Here is an 18,497-nt window from a genome sequence, read left to right as displayed (position 1 = left end):
AATCATGTTACACGTCTGCATGTAATGCGTGTTCATAATACTTAGTAGAAAGTCACGATTCATACAGACATATCACGCGAAAGTGTTACCTTAGCTACCTAACGGTACTAACGTTTTTTGTATTCTTAAACCTTTTTTGCATTTACCATTTTTTTGTAGTGTGCAAGCCTTGAGGAAGCTAGTCAGTTACTAGCGAAACTGGTAGGCAATATTGTACGAACATATATACGAATTAAATATCTATGGTCAGATATATATCAGAAGCATGATATATATCTGATATATCAGATATATATCAGAAGCACTGAAAATATCAGCTGCATTGTGAATGGAGAACCTATAGAACAAGTAAAACATTTCAGCTACTTAGGCATGATTTTTAGTGAAGATGGTAAATTAAATATGGAAATAGACACCAGAATCAACAAAGCTGGTATGGTAGGAAGTCAAATGAATAAATGTACATGGAATAAGAGAGAAATTAGTCAAAACACTAAATTAGATGTATACAAAATAGTGTTCAAACCAATTTTAACTTACTGATCTGAGAGCTGGGTTAGAAGTAAAACACTTGATCAAAGACTGTAGAGTACAGATATGGGTACTGAGAAAGACAAGGGCATGAACAAATGGCACCAGCAGCAAAATCATATTAAAAACGAGGATGTTAGGAAAGAACTTGACATTGTCAGCATCCAGGAATGCGTTAGCAGAGCTAATCTCAGGTGGTATGGTCACTTAAATAGAATGGGCGAGGAAAGATTAGCCAAACAAGTGTTCTCTGCCAGGTTGGCAGGAAATAGACCCAGAGGAAGACCAAGATATAGATGGATTGATATGGTAAAAAGTGCCTTAGGAGATAGATATATAAATATAAGATCTGACAATATTATAGCTTTGGCAGGTAACAGATTGATTTGGCAGAAAATTGAAGGTAGGAAGTTAGTAATGATGTAAATTTATCATGTAGAACTATCATATCCTGTACATTCCTTGAGGGTAAATGTCAGGAATTTGATGATGATGATGATAAATCTGCTATGAGTCTGCAAGATTCCCTGACTAAATTGAATTACTGTTGTAATAGGTATGGTATGAAGGTTAGCAATAACAAATCAAAGACAATGAAAATATCAACTGTATTGTAAATGGAGAACCTATAGAACAAGTAAAACATTTCAGCTACTTAGGCACAATTTTTAGTGAAGCTGTTAAATTAAATATGAAAATAGACAACAGAATCAACAAAGCTGGTATAGTAGGAAGTGAACTGAATAAATTGGTATGGAATAAGAGAGAAATTAGTCAAAACACTAAATTAGATGTATACAAAATAGTGTTCAAACCAATTTTAACTTATTGATCTGAGAGCTGGATTAAAAGTAAAACACCTGATCAAAGATTGTAGAGTGCGGATATGAGTACTGAGAAAGACAAGGGCATGAACAAATGGCATCAGTGGCAATATTATATTAAAAAAGAGGAAAGAATTTTATATTGTCAGCATCCAGGAATGCATTAGCAGAGTTAATCTCTGCTAATGCATTCCTGGTGGTATGGTCACTTAAACAGAATGGGCAAGGAAAGATTAGCGAAACAAGTGTTCTCTGCCAGGTTGCCAGCAAAACAACTCAGAGGAAGACCAACATATAGTTGGATTGATACGGTACAAAGTGCCTTAGATGATAGAAATATAAGATCTGACAATGTTGGAGTCTTGAGAGGTAACAGACCGATTTGGAGGAAAATTGTAGATAGGAAGTTAGTAATGATGTAAATTTTTCATGTAGTACTATCATATTCTGTATATGTCAGGAATTTGATGATGATGAAATTATCAGATAGTGGAATAGACATACAAGTTTGAGTTGTTGATATTTTGTTAACTGCCACCTTCTCAGAATAAGAGGATTTCAGGACAGGTGTGGTGGTGGCTAACTTCTTTTTTGTAACCTGATGGTAAATTTTGTTGTTTTAATCTTCTGAATTTATTTTTCATCCTTTCACCTCTGACATGCATGAGAGTAGACTGGATGATATCCTTAACAGTTAACACATTTTGCTTTCTTTGGAGAGCAAGATTTATTATCATGCTCTTTATTAACACATCAGGCACAACTGGAAGAGCCAAAACAAGCAGTTTGGAGATGCCATATTTCTGACATTTAAAGCATCTTAGGAGATTAGGGATGTACAGTCTAACAGGACAGTTAAGGTACTCTGCTTTTACAGATGTTGGAAGTTTAGGTGCATTAAAAGTAAGGATTTATTTATTTATTCATATGGCATGAATATCAAAACATGCAGTACAATACACTTTAATAACATATAAAATTAAAAGTCAAAAGTCATTTTAAAAACCAATAAAATTAAAAGGTTACATCCATATTGGTCAGATAGTTCATAGCTTCGGGTGTAGCACTTTGTCCAATTTGTCTCCTGAATATGCTCTGAGATAACACTGAGTCACAATATGGTTCACAGTTTGTCTCTGAGCTCCACAATCACAATGCAGGGATGGTCGTTTACCCCATTTAAAAAGCATGTCCGCACATACACCATGACCAGTTCGTATTCTATTAAGCTGAGTCCAGGATTTTCGTGGGAGGTGTGAACAAGCATCAAAACTTTCTTGTAATTCATTGAGGGAAAATTTTGTGATGTCATCTGTATGGCTCTCCCACTGTTCTTGCCACTTTTGCTTCAAGTCAAAGTTAGAATGTAGTAGTAGTTGGGCTAATTGTAATGGTGGATGTTTTGATCTCAATCATCATACACTTAAGTCTGGGAGATCTAAATGTATTGGTAGGGCTGTGTTCTCCAAGATTTTCTTATACTCATGTAAGAGAGCCTTAGTCCTGCGCAGATTCGGTGGAACAATGTTACTAAGAGCTGGAAGCCAGTGTGTGGGCATTGATTTAATTGTACCAGAAATCAGTCTCATCAATCAAATCATTTAGTTGGCTATCAACAAGTTTAACATTTGTGCTATTTAGCCACACTGGTGAGCAATATTCGGCAACAGAGAAAACTAGACCAAGAGCAGTAATCCGCAGATTAACGGCTGTTGCTCCCCATGTCGTGCCTATTAGTTTTTGTATTATGTTGTTACGGGTTCTTAACTTAGCAGAAACATTTGTTAGGTGTTGCATGTAAGAGAGCGTGCGGTCCAGGGTAATGCCCAAGTACTTTGGAAACTTATTGTGTCATAATAAACATCCTTCAAAGAAGATATGTAAAGTAACATCTGCCATGTGATTATTAAGGTGAAAGCTTGATACTTCTGTTTTGTCTGGATTGAGCTGGAGCCTCCATTTTTTATAATATTCACCTATAGTTTTCAGATCTTTTGTAAGTACGTCTTCAGCCTGACTCATGTTTTTGTGTTGAATGGCAATTACAGTGTCATCAGCATAACAGAACTTGCGTGAGATGGTAGTAGGCAAGTCATATGTGTATAGGTTATAAAGTAAGGGTGCCAATACTGACCCTTGTGGAAGACCATTATTAAGTTTTCGTTGTCGGGACATTTTATTTCCTAATATAACTTGAAAGAAACGCTCAGTGAGCATGGAGGAAATTAAGTGTGCAGTCCATTTACATGGGACAATGCTAAGAAATTTGCATATAAGACCTTCACGCCATACTGTATCATAGGCTGCTGTTAGGTCCAAGAAGACAGCTGATGTTTTTTCTTGCTTCTGAAATCCAGCTTCTATGTATGATGTTAAAGTGAGCACTTGATCACAGCAACCATGTTTTTCTCTAAAACCAGCTTGCTCAATCGGGACATGCTGCATAATTGGTGTGGACAATCTGTTGTACAGAAGGCGCTCTAACATTTTTTAGGTGCAACTCAATAAAGCAATAGGTCTGTAACTTTTTGCCTCCTGGGGTAGTTTTCCAGGTTTAAGAATAGCAACTATTTTGGACTTCTTAAACTGGCTAGGTAGTCGGCCAGTCAATAATATATCAGAAAAGAATTCACAGAGCCATTTTATAGTATTTGGCCTGCTATTAATCAGAAATTCAGGATGGACACCGTCGAAGCCTGGGGCCTTGCCTGCTTCGATATCTTTTATGACAGCTTTTACTTCATCTATAGTGAAGATTGAGGCATATTGTTAGAAAGCAGGGGCATTTATTTTTAAAGCTCTAAGGTCTTTCTTAACTTTCTTGGTATGTTCACGGTCCCTAGGTGCTCTTGACATATTAACGATTTGATTAGCTATTTTCTCAGGGGAGATGATTGTGCTTTTTCTTTTAGGTAGATTAGTTGTGGATAGTTGTTGGAGAAGATTCCAAGCTTTTCTACTTGATCGTTTGAAGTCAAGGTTTTCAACCGTATCAATCCATTTTGTTTTTAGAGATGAGTTCAGGCTATGTAGTAATTCATCTGCTATTTCAGGATCTTCACTTTTCAGGAACTTTCTGTAGAGATGTCCACTCTCTTCATTCCACCCAGGGACATAATCTTTTCTGTAACCTCTAGGGATATATTTTTTCACAGTTGATATGATTGCTCCTATAAATCTCTTGTACTCTGCAACTCTAACAGGTATCCACAGAACACATTTATCCAATTCGTTCGCAAAATTTCTCCAATTTGCTTTTTTAAAATTCCAACGCGGTCGTGGAAAGGATCTTGCCATAGGTAGTGTCATACTAATTTCCAGTAACACCGGTCGATGTTGACTGTGCGAGAAGTTAGAAAGTACATATCGTTTTGCTGGTAATGTTTGCCGTTCTGTGTTTATTGAAACAAAACATAAGTCTGGATTAGACTCTGTTTGCCATGCTGATGATCTAAAGGTGTTTCTATCTTTGGCATCAAATACAAGGTGTATATTATTTATTTCTGCCCATTGAACGAGGGTGGTTCTGCAGTCGTTGTTATCACGGTACTTCCATTCTTCATGATGGCTATTAAAATCACCAATCCATACTGTTGGATGGATTGGTGATTTTAGATAAGTAGGTATCACATCTGAAGACCATGATGTTAAAGGAGGTTTATAGACATTGACTATTGTTATGTTGTGAATTTTCACACTCACAAGATGGGGATTGTTATCACATCTCATTGTCAGGACAGAAGCATTTTCTATATCATCCTTGATATATGTTGCAATGCCATAATTCCGGTGGTATGACTGATATCACTCTTCTAGAAAAGTTTACTGTTTTATGAGGTGTCTCCGTAATTGGTATTCCACCCATTGATGTTGCCTTTAGTAATTTTTCTGAGTGTTGCTGACTAGATGTTTCCACAAGAATATTTCCCAAAACAGTTTCTAGACTGTTTTGGGAGATCTTTCCAGTTTGTTTAAACCCTTCTGAATAAAAAATGGTGACATTTCCCCTACCGGCCAGTTGCATGGATAATCAGAAATACTGGCACATTTGTGCATATCATATGTCTTTTGTTTCTTACTTATGTTATGATATATCTATAGTATCAGTACTTGGTTGGGATTTACTTAGGGATCCCAAAATATGCTCAGCAGTGTAATGCACTGGATGCTATACAGCATCACAGTAAGCCTTAAGTCTTGCCCCACAACAAGGTAGGAGACTTACTGCAAACACTGTTAACTCTCATAGGCAAGTCCACTAGCCAACTGTTTATGGCAAACATGTCGGCAGGGAGTTAGATCCACGTGATGGTGGTTGGTCTGGAAGAAAGGATAATAAAAACGAGTCAGGAAAAGTAGAATGAAGAATATGTGAAAAGAAAAGCAAAGAAAAAAGAGGAAGAATGAAAAGGTCCAGTACCATCACTGAAAAGTCCCTTCCACCACTGAGACAGTTACACTGTAAAGAGGGGCTCAGCATAAAAAAATTTATACATGTATTTTAATTCAAACAATGTAGAGTATGTACGTCTTGCCAATTCTTGTTGTTGCTGCTTCTAAAGTGGAAAAACGAATTTCATAGGTGACTTAAACCATAAGGTGCAGTTAGGCTTAATGGCTTTCTAGTCACCCATCAACAGTGAAACTACAAATACTGCTACTATATTTTTCTTACAGTAGAATACTGTTGTAACAAATATAACTATGAACATTCATATTTATGAATTTAGGGACACAAAACACACATGTTGAAAAGATTATTTTACTGATTAATAATAAAATAATAACTTTATGTTTTGACCCCTGTTTGAGGTCATCTTCAGAAGGATACATTCAAAAGTATAAGAACAAGCGACATGCTGTTGTACTCTATACAAATAAATTACATCTACGTTGTTAACTAATCTTTTTTCTTAGCCTGCCCTCTAGTGAAAAAAAAAAATTAAATAAATAAATAAAATAAAATAAACAAAAATAAAATAAAAACTCCAATAAACTCTGCTAAAGTCCTCACATACTAGGATTCTTCTGGAATTATACAGTTTATATTGTTATATTACGATTATCTTCTGGATTTGTACAGTACAGGTTGCTATTGAATGTTCAAGGGTAAAAAAAAAAAAAAAAAAAAAAAATTCACTAGGTCTTCTTGTATTGAGATTTTTCTTCGTGGTTGCTATGAAGGTTGTAGATGGGTCCTCCACATTCTTGGAATTGTTAGACCATCATTTTTATTCAGATTCGGATCATGTTTGAGCATTTCACATGCTTCCTTGAATTTCCGCTCAAACCAGGTTTTGGTGCACGTACTCCAAACATACCACAGAATTGACTTTTCCAGTCAATTCTGTGGTATGTTTGGAGTACGTGGTCAGAAAGGCCGATTTTTCCAAAATGGAGGTATTTTATGTGACGTTTGTGTTCATCCTTTCTGACTGGGATGGTTCGCCCTGTTTCCCCTATGTATGGTATGTTACATATGCAATCTATTTTGTAAACCCCTGGGTGGGCTAAGTGCGGCAGGGGTCCTTGGAAGAACTGAGTAGGTGTCTTAATTTTGTTGGGAGTTTAAAGGTGGTTTTGATGTTGTATTTGTGTAGTGTTCTATTTTTTCTGAAATGCCTCTAACATAAGGTATAGCAATAGCATTCTCGAAATCTTTTTTGTTATTAGTGGTATCTATGTGGAGGATCTTGTGAATGATTTTTATACTGTATCCATTTTTTATAAAGGTATGTTTGATGATCTCATATTCATGGTTAAGAGCTTGTTCATTTGAAAAATGGTTTGAGCTCTGTGTTTAAGGGTGCTTATGACCTCTAGTTTTTGTGTTGGGTGGTGATAAGAAGTTTTGTGTATGTACTAGCCTGTGTGTGTGTAGGTTTGCAGTAAACTGAGAAGGAGAGACAGCCTGAAGGAAGACGTGTGACAAGTGTGTCTAGGAACGGAAGAGAGCTGTTTTTTTCGATTTCAATGGTGAATGGGATGAGTTTGTGTTGTTTGTTCAGGTGGCTAAGGAATGTATCTAGTGCTTGGCGGCCGTGGGGCCAAATGGTGAAAATATCGTCGACATATCTGAGCCAAATTTTGGGCTTTAGGCATGCTCATTCTAGAGCTCGTTGCTCAAAATCTTCCATATAAAAGTTTGCTATTGGGGGGGGGGGAGTGGTGAGCCCATGGCAGTACCCTCTTTTTGAAGGTAAAAATTGTTTTGCCACACGAAATATCCGGAGCAGAGTATGTGAGCAAAGAGGGCCGTGATGTCGTGTGGAAATATGTTCTGTAAGAGTAGGATAGTATTATTGATTGGGACATTGGTCCAAAGGGAAGTTATGTCAAGGCTGACTAATAGATCTTGGTCGTTGAGTGTAATATTTTTAATTTTGTTTATGAATTGTTGTTTGTTTTTTATGTAGGAAGGGGAATGACCAACCAATTCCTTGAGTGTGGCCGCTAATTTTTTGGCTAAGTAGTAATTCGGACTGTCAATTCCTATCACAATTGGATGTAATGGTGTGTCTGTTTTGTGTACTTTAGGCAGGCCATAAATTCTGGACGTGCTGGCATACTGCGGTATTAATTTTTTGATTGTTTCTTCCAGCCACATGTTAACTGATTTAAGTAGTTCAGTAGTATTCTTTTTTGTTACGTTGCGTGGCGTTGTAATTTACCATTTGGTAGGTGTTGTGGTCCAATACCAAATGGTTCATTTTTTCAATGTAGGTTGTCCGATTTAAAACAACAGTGGTGTTCCCTTTATCGGCTTTAGTGATAATAAAGTCACGGTTATTTTTTAGGAATTTGAGGGCCAGTTTATCCGCTTTGTTTAGGTTGCTGCTTAATTTTTTGGTTGAATTTAGTAAACAGGCAGTTTCCATCCGTATTTTGTCAGCTACATTGGTGGGGAGGGATCTTAAACCTCTTCGATATCAGATATTATATCTAGTTTATTTACTGACCTCAAAGCGATGGTGTAATTTAAACCTTTCTCCAATAGCGAGAGTTCACCTTGTGTGAGGTTGTAATCCGATTGGTTGATAACCAGACAGCGGTCCGATGGTGGTTGGTTGCTCCTAACTATGTTGTTGGGTGATTGGCTGCTCCTTCCATTATGGCGTTGTAATTGTCTTGTGTTTTCCTGTAGTTTTAATGCTTGAAACATTGTTATTAATTGTTCTTTGTTTTTGAGTAATAGGTGCTTGGCCGAGTCGTCTGTGATCCTGTCTAGAATATTCCAAATTTCCTGATTAACGTAACTGGATAGTTCAAATTTCAGTTGTAACACTTTGGCTTGGGTCGATGCTAAGTTCTTTCGTGTCCCGTGAATTTGTTCTCTTAACAAAGCTTTTTCTAGCCTGGCATAGATACGGAGCGCTTTAGCTGATGTAAATTTCTTCTTTAGTTTAATGCAGTTCGGTATTAAGTTGCTATCTCTACATTGTTTTAAAAAGGCCAGTCGATTAATTAACATGGAACTACGTATCTTTAGTTTACCGTAGAGGCTGCACTACTTGTTTGTCACATCTCCGTGGATTATGATGACCCTTTCTTTTAAGGTTACACGGTGATCAGCATTCATATTTATGAATTTAGGGACACAAAACACATGTGTTGAAAAGATTATTTTACTGATTAATAATAAAATAATAACTTTATGTTTTGACCCCTGTATTGAGGTCATCTTCAGAAGGATACATTCAGAAGTATAAGAACAAGCTACATGCTGTTGCACTCTATACAAGTAAATTACATCTATGTTGTTAACTAATCTTTTTTCTAGGACTGCCCTCTAGTGAAAAAAAAAAAAAAATAAATAAATAAATAAATAAAATAAAATAAACAAAAATAAAATAAAAACTCCAATAAACTCTGCTAAAGTCCTCACGTACTAGGATTCTTCTGGAATTATACAGTTTATATTGTTATATTACGATTATCTTCTGGATTTGTACAGTACAGGTTGCTATTGAATGTTCAAGGTAAAAAAAAAAAAAAAAAAAAAAAAAAAACTTCACTAGGTCTTCTTGTATTGAGATTTTTCTTCGTGGTTGCTATGAAGGTTGTAGATGGGTCCTCCACATTCTTGGAATTGTTAGACCATCGTTTTTATTCAGATTCGGATCGTGTTTGAGCATTTCACATGCTTCCTTGAATTTCCGCTCAAACCAGGTTTTGGTGGGTGTGGGCACTTGGTACCTTTCCAGTCAATTCTGTGGTATGTTTGGAGTGCATGGTCAGAAAGGCCGGTTTTTCCAAAATGGAGGTATTTTATGTGATGTTTGTATTGTCCCGAGTATGCCTGCGCTCCCAGAATTTATGGCCTGCCAAAAGTATACAAAACAGACACACCGTTACGTCCAATTGTGATAGGAATTGACAGTTCGAATTACTACTTAGCCAAAAAATTAGTGGCCACACTCAAGGAATTGGTTGGTCATTCCCCTTTCTACATAAAAAACAAACAACAGTTCATAAACAAAATTAAAAATATTACACTCAACGACCAAGATCTATTAGTCAGCTTTGACATAACTTCCCTTTGGACCAATGTCCCAATCAATGATACTATCCTATTCTTACAGAACATATTTCCACATGACATCACGGCCCTCTTTGCTCACGTACTCTGCTCCGGATATTTCGTGTGGCAAAACAATTTTTACCTTCAAAAAGAGGGTACCGCCATGGGCTCACCACTCCACCCCCCCCCCCCAATAGCAAACTTTTATATGGAAGATTTTGAGCTACGAGCTCTAGAATTGGCGTGCCTAAAGCCCAAAATTTGGCTCAGATACGTCAACGATATTTTCGCCATTTATCCCCACGGCCGCCAAGCACTAGATACATTCCTTAGCTACCTGAACAAACAACACAAACTCATCCGATTCACCATTGAAATTGAAAAAAAAAAACAGCTCTCTTCCGTTCCTAGACACACTTGTCACACGTCTCTTCCTTCAGGCTGTCTCTCCTTCTCAGTTTACTGCAAACCTACACACACAGGCTAGTACATACACAAAACTTCTTATCACCACCCAACACAAAAACTAGGGGTCATAAGCACCCTTAAACACAGAGCTCAAACCATTTGTTCAAATGAACAAGCTCTTAACCATGAATATGAGATCATCAAACATACCTTTATAAAAAATGGATACAGTATAAAAACCATTCACAAGATCCTCCACAAAGATACCACTAATAACAAAAAAGATTTCAAGAATGCTATTGCTATACCTTATGTTAGAGGCATTTCAGAAAAAATAGAACACTACACATATACAACATCAAAACCACCTTTAAACCCCCAACAAAATTAAGACACCTACTCAGTTCTTCCAAGGATCCCCTGCCGCACTTAGCCCACCCAGGGGTTTACAAAATAGATTGCACATGCAACATACCATACATAGGGGAAACAGGGCGAACCATCCCAATCAGAAAGGATGAACACAAACGTCACATAAAATACCTCCATTTTGGAAAAACCAGCCTTTCTGACCACGTACTCCAAACATACCACAGAATTGACTGGAAAGGTATCAAGTCCCTACATTGCACCAAAACCTGGTTTGAGCGGAAATTCAAGGAAGCATGTGAAATGCTCAAACATGATCCGAATCTGAATAAAAATGATGGTCTAACAATTCCAAGAATGTGGAGGACCCATCTACAACCTTCATAGCAACCACGAAGAAAAATCTCAATACAAGAAGACCTAGTGAAGTGTTTTTTTATTTTTTATTTTTTTTCTCCCTTGAACATTCAATAGCAACCTGTACTGTACAAATCCAGAAGATAATCGTAATATAACAATATAAACTGCATAATTCCGGAAGAATCCTAGTACGTGAGGACTTTAGCAGAGTTTATTGGAGTTTTTATTTTATTTATTTAATTTTTTTGTTTTTCACTAGAGGGCAGGCTAAGAAAAAAGATTAGTTAACAACGTAGATGTAATTTACTTGTATAGAGTGCAACAGCATGTAGCTTGTTCTTATACTTCTGAAAGTATCCTTCTGAAGATGACCTCAATACAGGGGTCGAAACGTAAAGTTATTATTTTATTATTAATCAGTAAAATAATCTTTTCAACACGTGTGTTTTGTGTCCCTAAATTCATAAATATGAATGCTGATCACCGTGTAACCTTAAAAGAAAGATAACTATGAACATAACAATATTTGTACACAACTTTTATTTCAAGTTTAATAAACTAAACTTACATTAACTTTTGCAAACAAAAATCATATAAAGATATTTAAATATGTTTTACAATATAAGAATATTCTAAACAAGAATGATGGATTGGTAATTTCAAGAATCTGGAGGACCTCATCTGCAACCTATATAGCATCCAGTGCATTATGGCAGAACCCCAACACAAGAAAAGCTTAATATAAGAGGAATGTAGAGATGTGTTTAATGTAGTTTATTTTTAACCATCCATATATTATTATACTTATATGTGTAAAAATTTATTTTATTTTGTTAATTTATATTTATGTATAATTAATTAATTAATTGTTACTATTATTATTTTTTTTTTTCACCAGAGGTCAGGCTAAGGTAAATGATTAACAAACCATTTAGATTTATCCTACTTTTGTGTAGCATTATATGTATGTTTTCCTGATGATGATCTCGATACAGAGGTTGAAGCAGCGAGTATTATTTTCATAATTATAAGCAAATTAATTACTCCAACACAAATAAATTAATTACTCATGTTCTTGTCTCCATAAATTCTTTGCAATGACTATAAGAAAATGTACAATAGTACAAGTCATCGAATTTAATTAACTAATTAAGCCTCTCCCCCAAACTGGTAGGTCAAAGGAACTGACAAATCTAGACTGGCAAACTCTCAAGCATGTTGTCACAGTAAATCATCAGTCACCCTGAGCAATCATCACAAAGGACTTCTGCATGAGCTCTGGAACAGATGCCAGTGACAGAATTATTCTCCAGGAGGTGTTTGCCTTTTGGTTTCATGGTCATGCTATGGCTCACAAGCCCTTAATTACACCTGGCAATGCCCAGCATTGTCTGCAATGGTGCAAACAACACTGTCATTGGACTGTGACCCCATGGAAGAGTCCCTGTGGAGTGATGAATTGCAGTACATGATCTGGCAATCCAATGGATGTGTCCGAACCTGGCGGATGCCTGGTGAACAATATTTACAGGAATGTCTTGTATTGACTGTGAAATTTGGAGGTGGTAGCATAATGGTCTGGGACTGTTTTTCTTGGTTTGAACTGGGTGGTTTCTGTGTCTGGATCTTTACATGCTGATGCCTACTATGACATTTTGGACAATTCCATTCTGTGGCAACAGTTTGGAATAGACCCTTTCCTGTATAACATAATAACACACCTGCTCACAAAATAGGGGCCCCTAGCTCTGTGATTTGATGACATGGAGTAGAAGAACTAAACTAGCCAGCTCAAAGCCCCAACTGAACCCTCTTGAACACTACTAACACTCGTCAGTTGTTATATGAAATGGAAATGAATTCTAGGAGTAGTTTACCAGAAATTAGTGGAGAGCCTACCCTCTCCACTAAGTAATGGCTGTAATAGCAGCAAAAGGAGGCCCAACCTCACATCACTGTAGTGACGGGAAATACAAACAGTTGCTGTCCAGACACTTTTGGAAATAGTGTGTATTAATATTGCTCCCACACATTAGGTTTCAGGACTTATAACAACTTACATGGATGCTGTGTAGGTAAGGATTAAGAGAAAAAGAAGCTGTTGAGATAAATGGCATGAAAGATGAGTTCGAGCAGCAAATGTGATGAGTTAGCAAGCGAAGTGCAAATGAATGTTGGACAGCTGCAGATTGTATTATTTTAGGTTTAACAGAAATGCAGAGTATGATGGATGCCATTTCTGCTAAGCAGAATCATAGAAGTATCAGTAGAAAAGAACAATACAAAAACTAGTTGTCTGTGAGACTGTGAATTTATTAGAGAGAGAGAGAGAGAGAGATTGCCAATTAGACAAACTGCCCTCTTTTAGTAGACATGAAGAATTTTTAAAAAGGTTTTTGGTACAATAAATGGAAGAACAGTATTCTAAGGTTGAGTGGATTTCAGAGTTATACAGAGTTAGTAGCTGCACAGATGAAAAGTAACATTTTGAGGAGAAAATGTGGATGCTGAGGAAACTACAGATGTAATAGGTTTGTACCAGAAAAAGGGCCAGAAAAAAATGTTAGTACAAGAAGAGAGATCTGGTCTCTTGCTTGAGATGAATGTGATCATCAGTAAAACTACAGATAAGGTTTAAGGATAGTGTGAAGAGGAGGTGATGATATAATGGATCTGAAGAACACCAGCATTAGTAGAAAAATCATCTTTAGTGCTGTCCTGTCAAATGCTTTTCAGTTTGTAAGTAATATGAAAAAACTAAGATGATGAAACTAAAGCAACCAATTTCTGTGTGGGGGGGGGGGGGGGAGTGCCACTGCTATCTTGAAACAAAAGCTACTGTAAGGATGAATTCGTCTAATTCATGTCTTCAGTTTTTGCACCATTACAGTGTAATTTTATGAAGTGGTTGTGATACTACCTCTAGACATAAATCTGAATGCATAATACAATTTACATTCTGGAAAGCAATACTACAGTTTGCAATATTATCACATATAACCAAGCATCAAGCAGTACTTATGTATACACATTCATTTCCATAAACAACTTTACTTGCTGATGAATGTCAATAGGTAGTGTAAAATCCTGTATAGAATAAAAATAGAAATATTTTTTTTCTATGTCGATTTTACATGGGCAATTAAATTACATAAAATACTTATAATTAAAATAAGGTATAACTCACTTTACTGTAACAAATTGTTAGAATATTTAAATAAGAACCACTAGAATTGTAACATAAATTAAGCTCAGACAGGATTAGGCAAATAGACCTAGGGCTAGCGACAATCATGAAGGTCACCGGATTATGAGTTTCCCACCAAAACCCAACGATACCATGGGTGACAGAAAAACCCTCCAGTAAATCAGGGGGACTTAATTTGAAGAAGGGCCAAGGTTGGGAGAGTGATATAAAAAGGCAGAGATTGAGGGACCAAGGGGCTCTTGTTTCGAAGTTTTATTCCTGTGCCAAGCCTTTTCCGAGGACAGGGAGAGTTGCATTTCGCGAGCAGCAGTTCTGACGAAGATGGGAAATTCGATAGCAGCAGAGACGATCCTTTCAAGATGTCCTACCATATGACTCTTCGATGATCTATATGTATGCTGAATTATCGCTGCTGTAACCTAGTGCTTGATCGGAAATTTTATTTTTGGAAGAAGCATGCCCGTAAGCCTTAAGGATCTAGGACTGTGTAATGAACTGGCAAAGATTGTAAGTAGAATGTTTTAAGTAATATCCTAGATGATTATAAAGTTCAAGGGACTCACGTTGGTTCTGATAATTATTAGCATAGTACTAGAGAGGTCGGAAAGCCGTACTTCAAGTTGAATGTGAATAGTAGAATGTAGAGATCTAAGATTTGCTAATGTTGTGTAATGCAAAAATTGAATGTGGTTTAAGTTTTGCATTTTTCTGTTTATAATGTGAGTGAAGTTAAAGTATATTAAATTCTATCCAAGTGTCTGAAAATTTGTGTGTATTTTTAATGTCTTTGTCTTAAGGCTTGAGCGAAAATGCTTAAATGATCGTGTGGAGAATTAGACGCATGATTGTATTGCCTCCATTGTGCTCTTGTTGTCTTAGTTAGAACCAGAAACGTGATATGTGCTGTTTGAATTTTGTAAATAATTTGTCTTAGAATGAATAAACATGTTTGTTTTGTTAATAGCTTGCCTGATCTTGCCAATGCACTGTCTCATAAAAATATTGAACCTGCATGCCTAAACTTAGAGAAATTGCCACGGCCGACTATTTAAGGTATTATTCTTAAAAGTTTACTATTCTATAAGTGGTATAACTATTCTTCCTGTGCCATAACTTTAATTCAAAGTGGCACAGTCAAAAAAAAATAAAATAAACTTTCCCTGAATTATATCGCATGGGAAATAGTTAACACTGTATCTGTGAATTGTATATTCTAGAGGTCTTTTACTAACAGCACCAACACTTGTAGGTAGTAGTATAAAGGATTACAAGCGGGGGCTTAAGATAGAAAAAGGCAAAGAGAACTTAACAGAAAGATTTAAACGAGTAAAAGTAAAGTAGACATAAGGAAAGAGAATAAGATAGGAAAATTAAATCATAGAATATTACAATTGGTGCAGATCAACATACAAAAAAAAATAATTATAAATAAATAATAATATCATAGTAAATTGAAAGATATTTACAGTAGGATTCTGTAAACTTAATCATGAAACACTGTTTCATCGGAAGTGACAGTATCTCCTTACATTATACCATTTTAATTAGAGATATAATTCAAATATCTCTAGTGGCAGCATGAAACTTTATACTAAAGCTGGAAAATCTAAAACAAGTGCAGTTTAGTTCACTTATTGCAATCACCTCTCACCATAGCAAATATCACTATAACAAATTACTGAGAAGTCCTAAGAGAGACCTATAGGCACAATGCAATGCTAAAAGAAATTCACTATAGTCAACTATCTGCTATAATGAAGTATTTTCTGTGGTCCCTATGACGCTGCTATAGTGAGAATTGACTGAATGTGAATTTGCTAAAAATAAAAATAATAAATTTAGAAAAAAATCACTTTTCAGCATGACCTTCTTAAGTACATGATAATGAAAAAAAAAGCGAAAGTGAACTTGCCTTTCTTCTTTATTATTATTATTATTATTCAAAGATATAACAGCACTTAAACCCAATTTTATTATCCTGTGGCCATTGTTCCTAGACTGCAAAAAAAAAAAGTAAGGGTATAGAGCACTGTTATATATATATATATATACATAAACTAATAAATGCTAAATCAAAATGGATAAGAAATTAAACAAACCTACACTATTCTTTATATAATAAAAAATTATATAAGCACGAACAATTCTGTCTTCATTGCAAAAAAATTCTGGTGTCCAAAATTACAAAACAAGCTACTTAGAGAATACCTAATTTACTTATATATCTTCTTCATGCCTCATGGTACATAAGGCCGAGATCCATTTTTTCCAGATATCTTTGTCCTGAGCCACCAGTTCAGCTTCTCTTCAGCTCTTCAAGCATGCCATTGTTCTTTCCTTTTTCTGTCATTCTCTGCCAAGTTAATTTAGGCTTTTCCATTTTCCTTCTGGGATACATGTCAAAGCCACTATAGGAATCTTCTGCTATCAATTCTCAGCATGTGTCCAATTTATTTCCATCCACATTTTATTTCACTGGTGATGATTTTTTGCTCAGTCAGCTTATATAAGTGATCATTTGTTATACACTGAGGCCAAAATATTTTTAGATTTTATGCTGACATTTTGTCTGGAAACTATTTAATTTAGTTTCCTGTTTTTTGGTCAGCTTCCATGTCATAATATGACCTTGACAATCCTATTGAAGATCTTTATTTTGGTTTTATTATGATGTTTTGAAGATTTCTATACATTATTTGGCTTTCTGAAAGTAGCATTAACTTTTGTCAGTCTTTGCATTATATCCCTGTCAGTTCTATCTTCAGTATCTACATTTGCTCCCAAGTATGTAGAATTCTTAACTTTTTCTACAGCATGCTGATTAATTTTGATTTCTTTGTGGCATTGCATTTGCTATTTACTTTAAGAACTTTTGCTTTAGTCATATTTATTTTAAGACCAACCATTTCAGCTTTTATACAAGTCTTCTGGTTTTTTTTTGTATATTGCTGTATTTTAATAATATTAAAATTATGCCATCAGCATAATCTAGATCTCTGACATAGGATTCCATTTAATTTCTCTTCTTGTATCTGTAATTTTTCTCATAATCTAATCAATGAACATATTAAACAATAAACCAGACAGTATGCAGCCTACCTTACACTAGATCTTATCTAAAACCATTCCGATGTTGTATACTGTGTAATAACACAACCTTTACTTCCCTTATACATTTCCTTGATTATTCTCACATACCTTTCATTCCATAAGTTTTAATAATTAACTATATTTCTCTATCAATACTGCGAAAAGCAAAATCTACAAAGAGCCTCTATAGCTCACTGGTCAGAAAGACCTGGGTTCGATTCTTGTCCATGAAGTGAGGAACCTTTATCTGGACTCTTTCGACTAAACGTAAGTTAGCTTGTCTCACAGAGAGGGAAGGTTTTTTGTCCCTCAGAACAGGCAAACCAGCCAGTAGAACACACACAATTTACAGACAACTTAGAGGCATGGGGTAACTGCCTTATCCTTGTTTTATGGTCAGGAAATCCACGGATCCTTGGAATGCCGTTGGCACTTAAATGCCTGTTAGAGCCACTGACGGATGGATGAATGGATGGATTCTCATATACCTTTCATTCCATAAGTTTTAACAATTAACTATAATGTTTCTCTATTAATACTGTCAAAAGCAAAATCTACAAAATTTAGGTGTAATTGAGTTCTAAGTTCCATGCTTTGTTCAGTGACATTTCTTAAAGTAAAAATGTACTCCTGCCTATTCTAAAACCAGAATGTTCATGCCTTAATATCTTCTCTACTTCATTTTTAATCCTATTTATCTATATTTTAGAGAAAAATTTTGATCATTATTAAAGATCAGTTGCAGATACTGACAGTAAACTAATTCACCACCAATTCTCGCATCTCCTTTCTTAGAAATTATAATTATCATTGCTTTTTTCCACTGTTTAGGTATCTTTTCAGTCTCTAGAACATTATTAAAGATCAGTTGCAGTTAATTCAGCAGTAGTTTCTTTAATTGTTTTAAGCATTTCTATTGCTATATCATCATTGTCCAAAGCCTTTCTGCCTTTCATTTTCTTTATTACATTCATTATTAGATATACAGTAGGTTCTTCCATTACTGAACTTCTAATTATGTCAGTTATATTGTTTTCTAACATTTAAAATCTCATTCCAGTGCTCTTTCCATCTTCAAACAATCTTATCCTTTTCAGTTAGCAGCAAATTATCTATACCTCTTATAGCCATTTCATACAATTTTCCAATGTGACTGAATGTTGCAGCCCTTTGTGCTTCTTCTGCC

At 35.6% G+C, this 18,497-nt stretch overlaps 1 protein-coding gene across 1 annotated transcript in view; it reads right to left on the bottom strand.

The window, feature by feature from the left end:
- LOC150099128 (folliculin-interacting protein 2-like) overlaps positions 1-18,497 on the bottom strand; it is a 412,583-nt gene that overhangs the window by 234,299 nt on the left and 159,787 nt on the right. Inside the window, exon 8 of the mRNA XM_090404004.1 lies at positions 16,134-16,219. Coding sequence (XP_090260130.1) covers positions 16,134-16,219 — 86 coding nt within the window. The remainder of the gene's footprint in view (positions 1-16,133; positions 16,220-18,497) is intronic.

This window comes from Typopeltis vanoorti, chromosome 14, assembly GCF_054136105.1.
Source record: "Typopeltis vanoorti isolate ZY-2024b chromosome 14, IOZ_Tvanoo_1.0, whole genome shotgun sequence".
NCBI classification, from domain to species: Eukaryota; Metazoa; Arthropoda; class Arachnida; order Uropygi; family Thelyphonidae; genus Typopeltis; species Typopeltis vanoorti.
The sequence above is the reverse complement of the archived record's forward strand: the minus strand, read 5'-3'. Positions and strand labels throughout refer to the sequence as shown.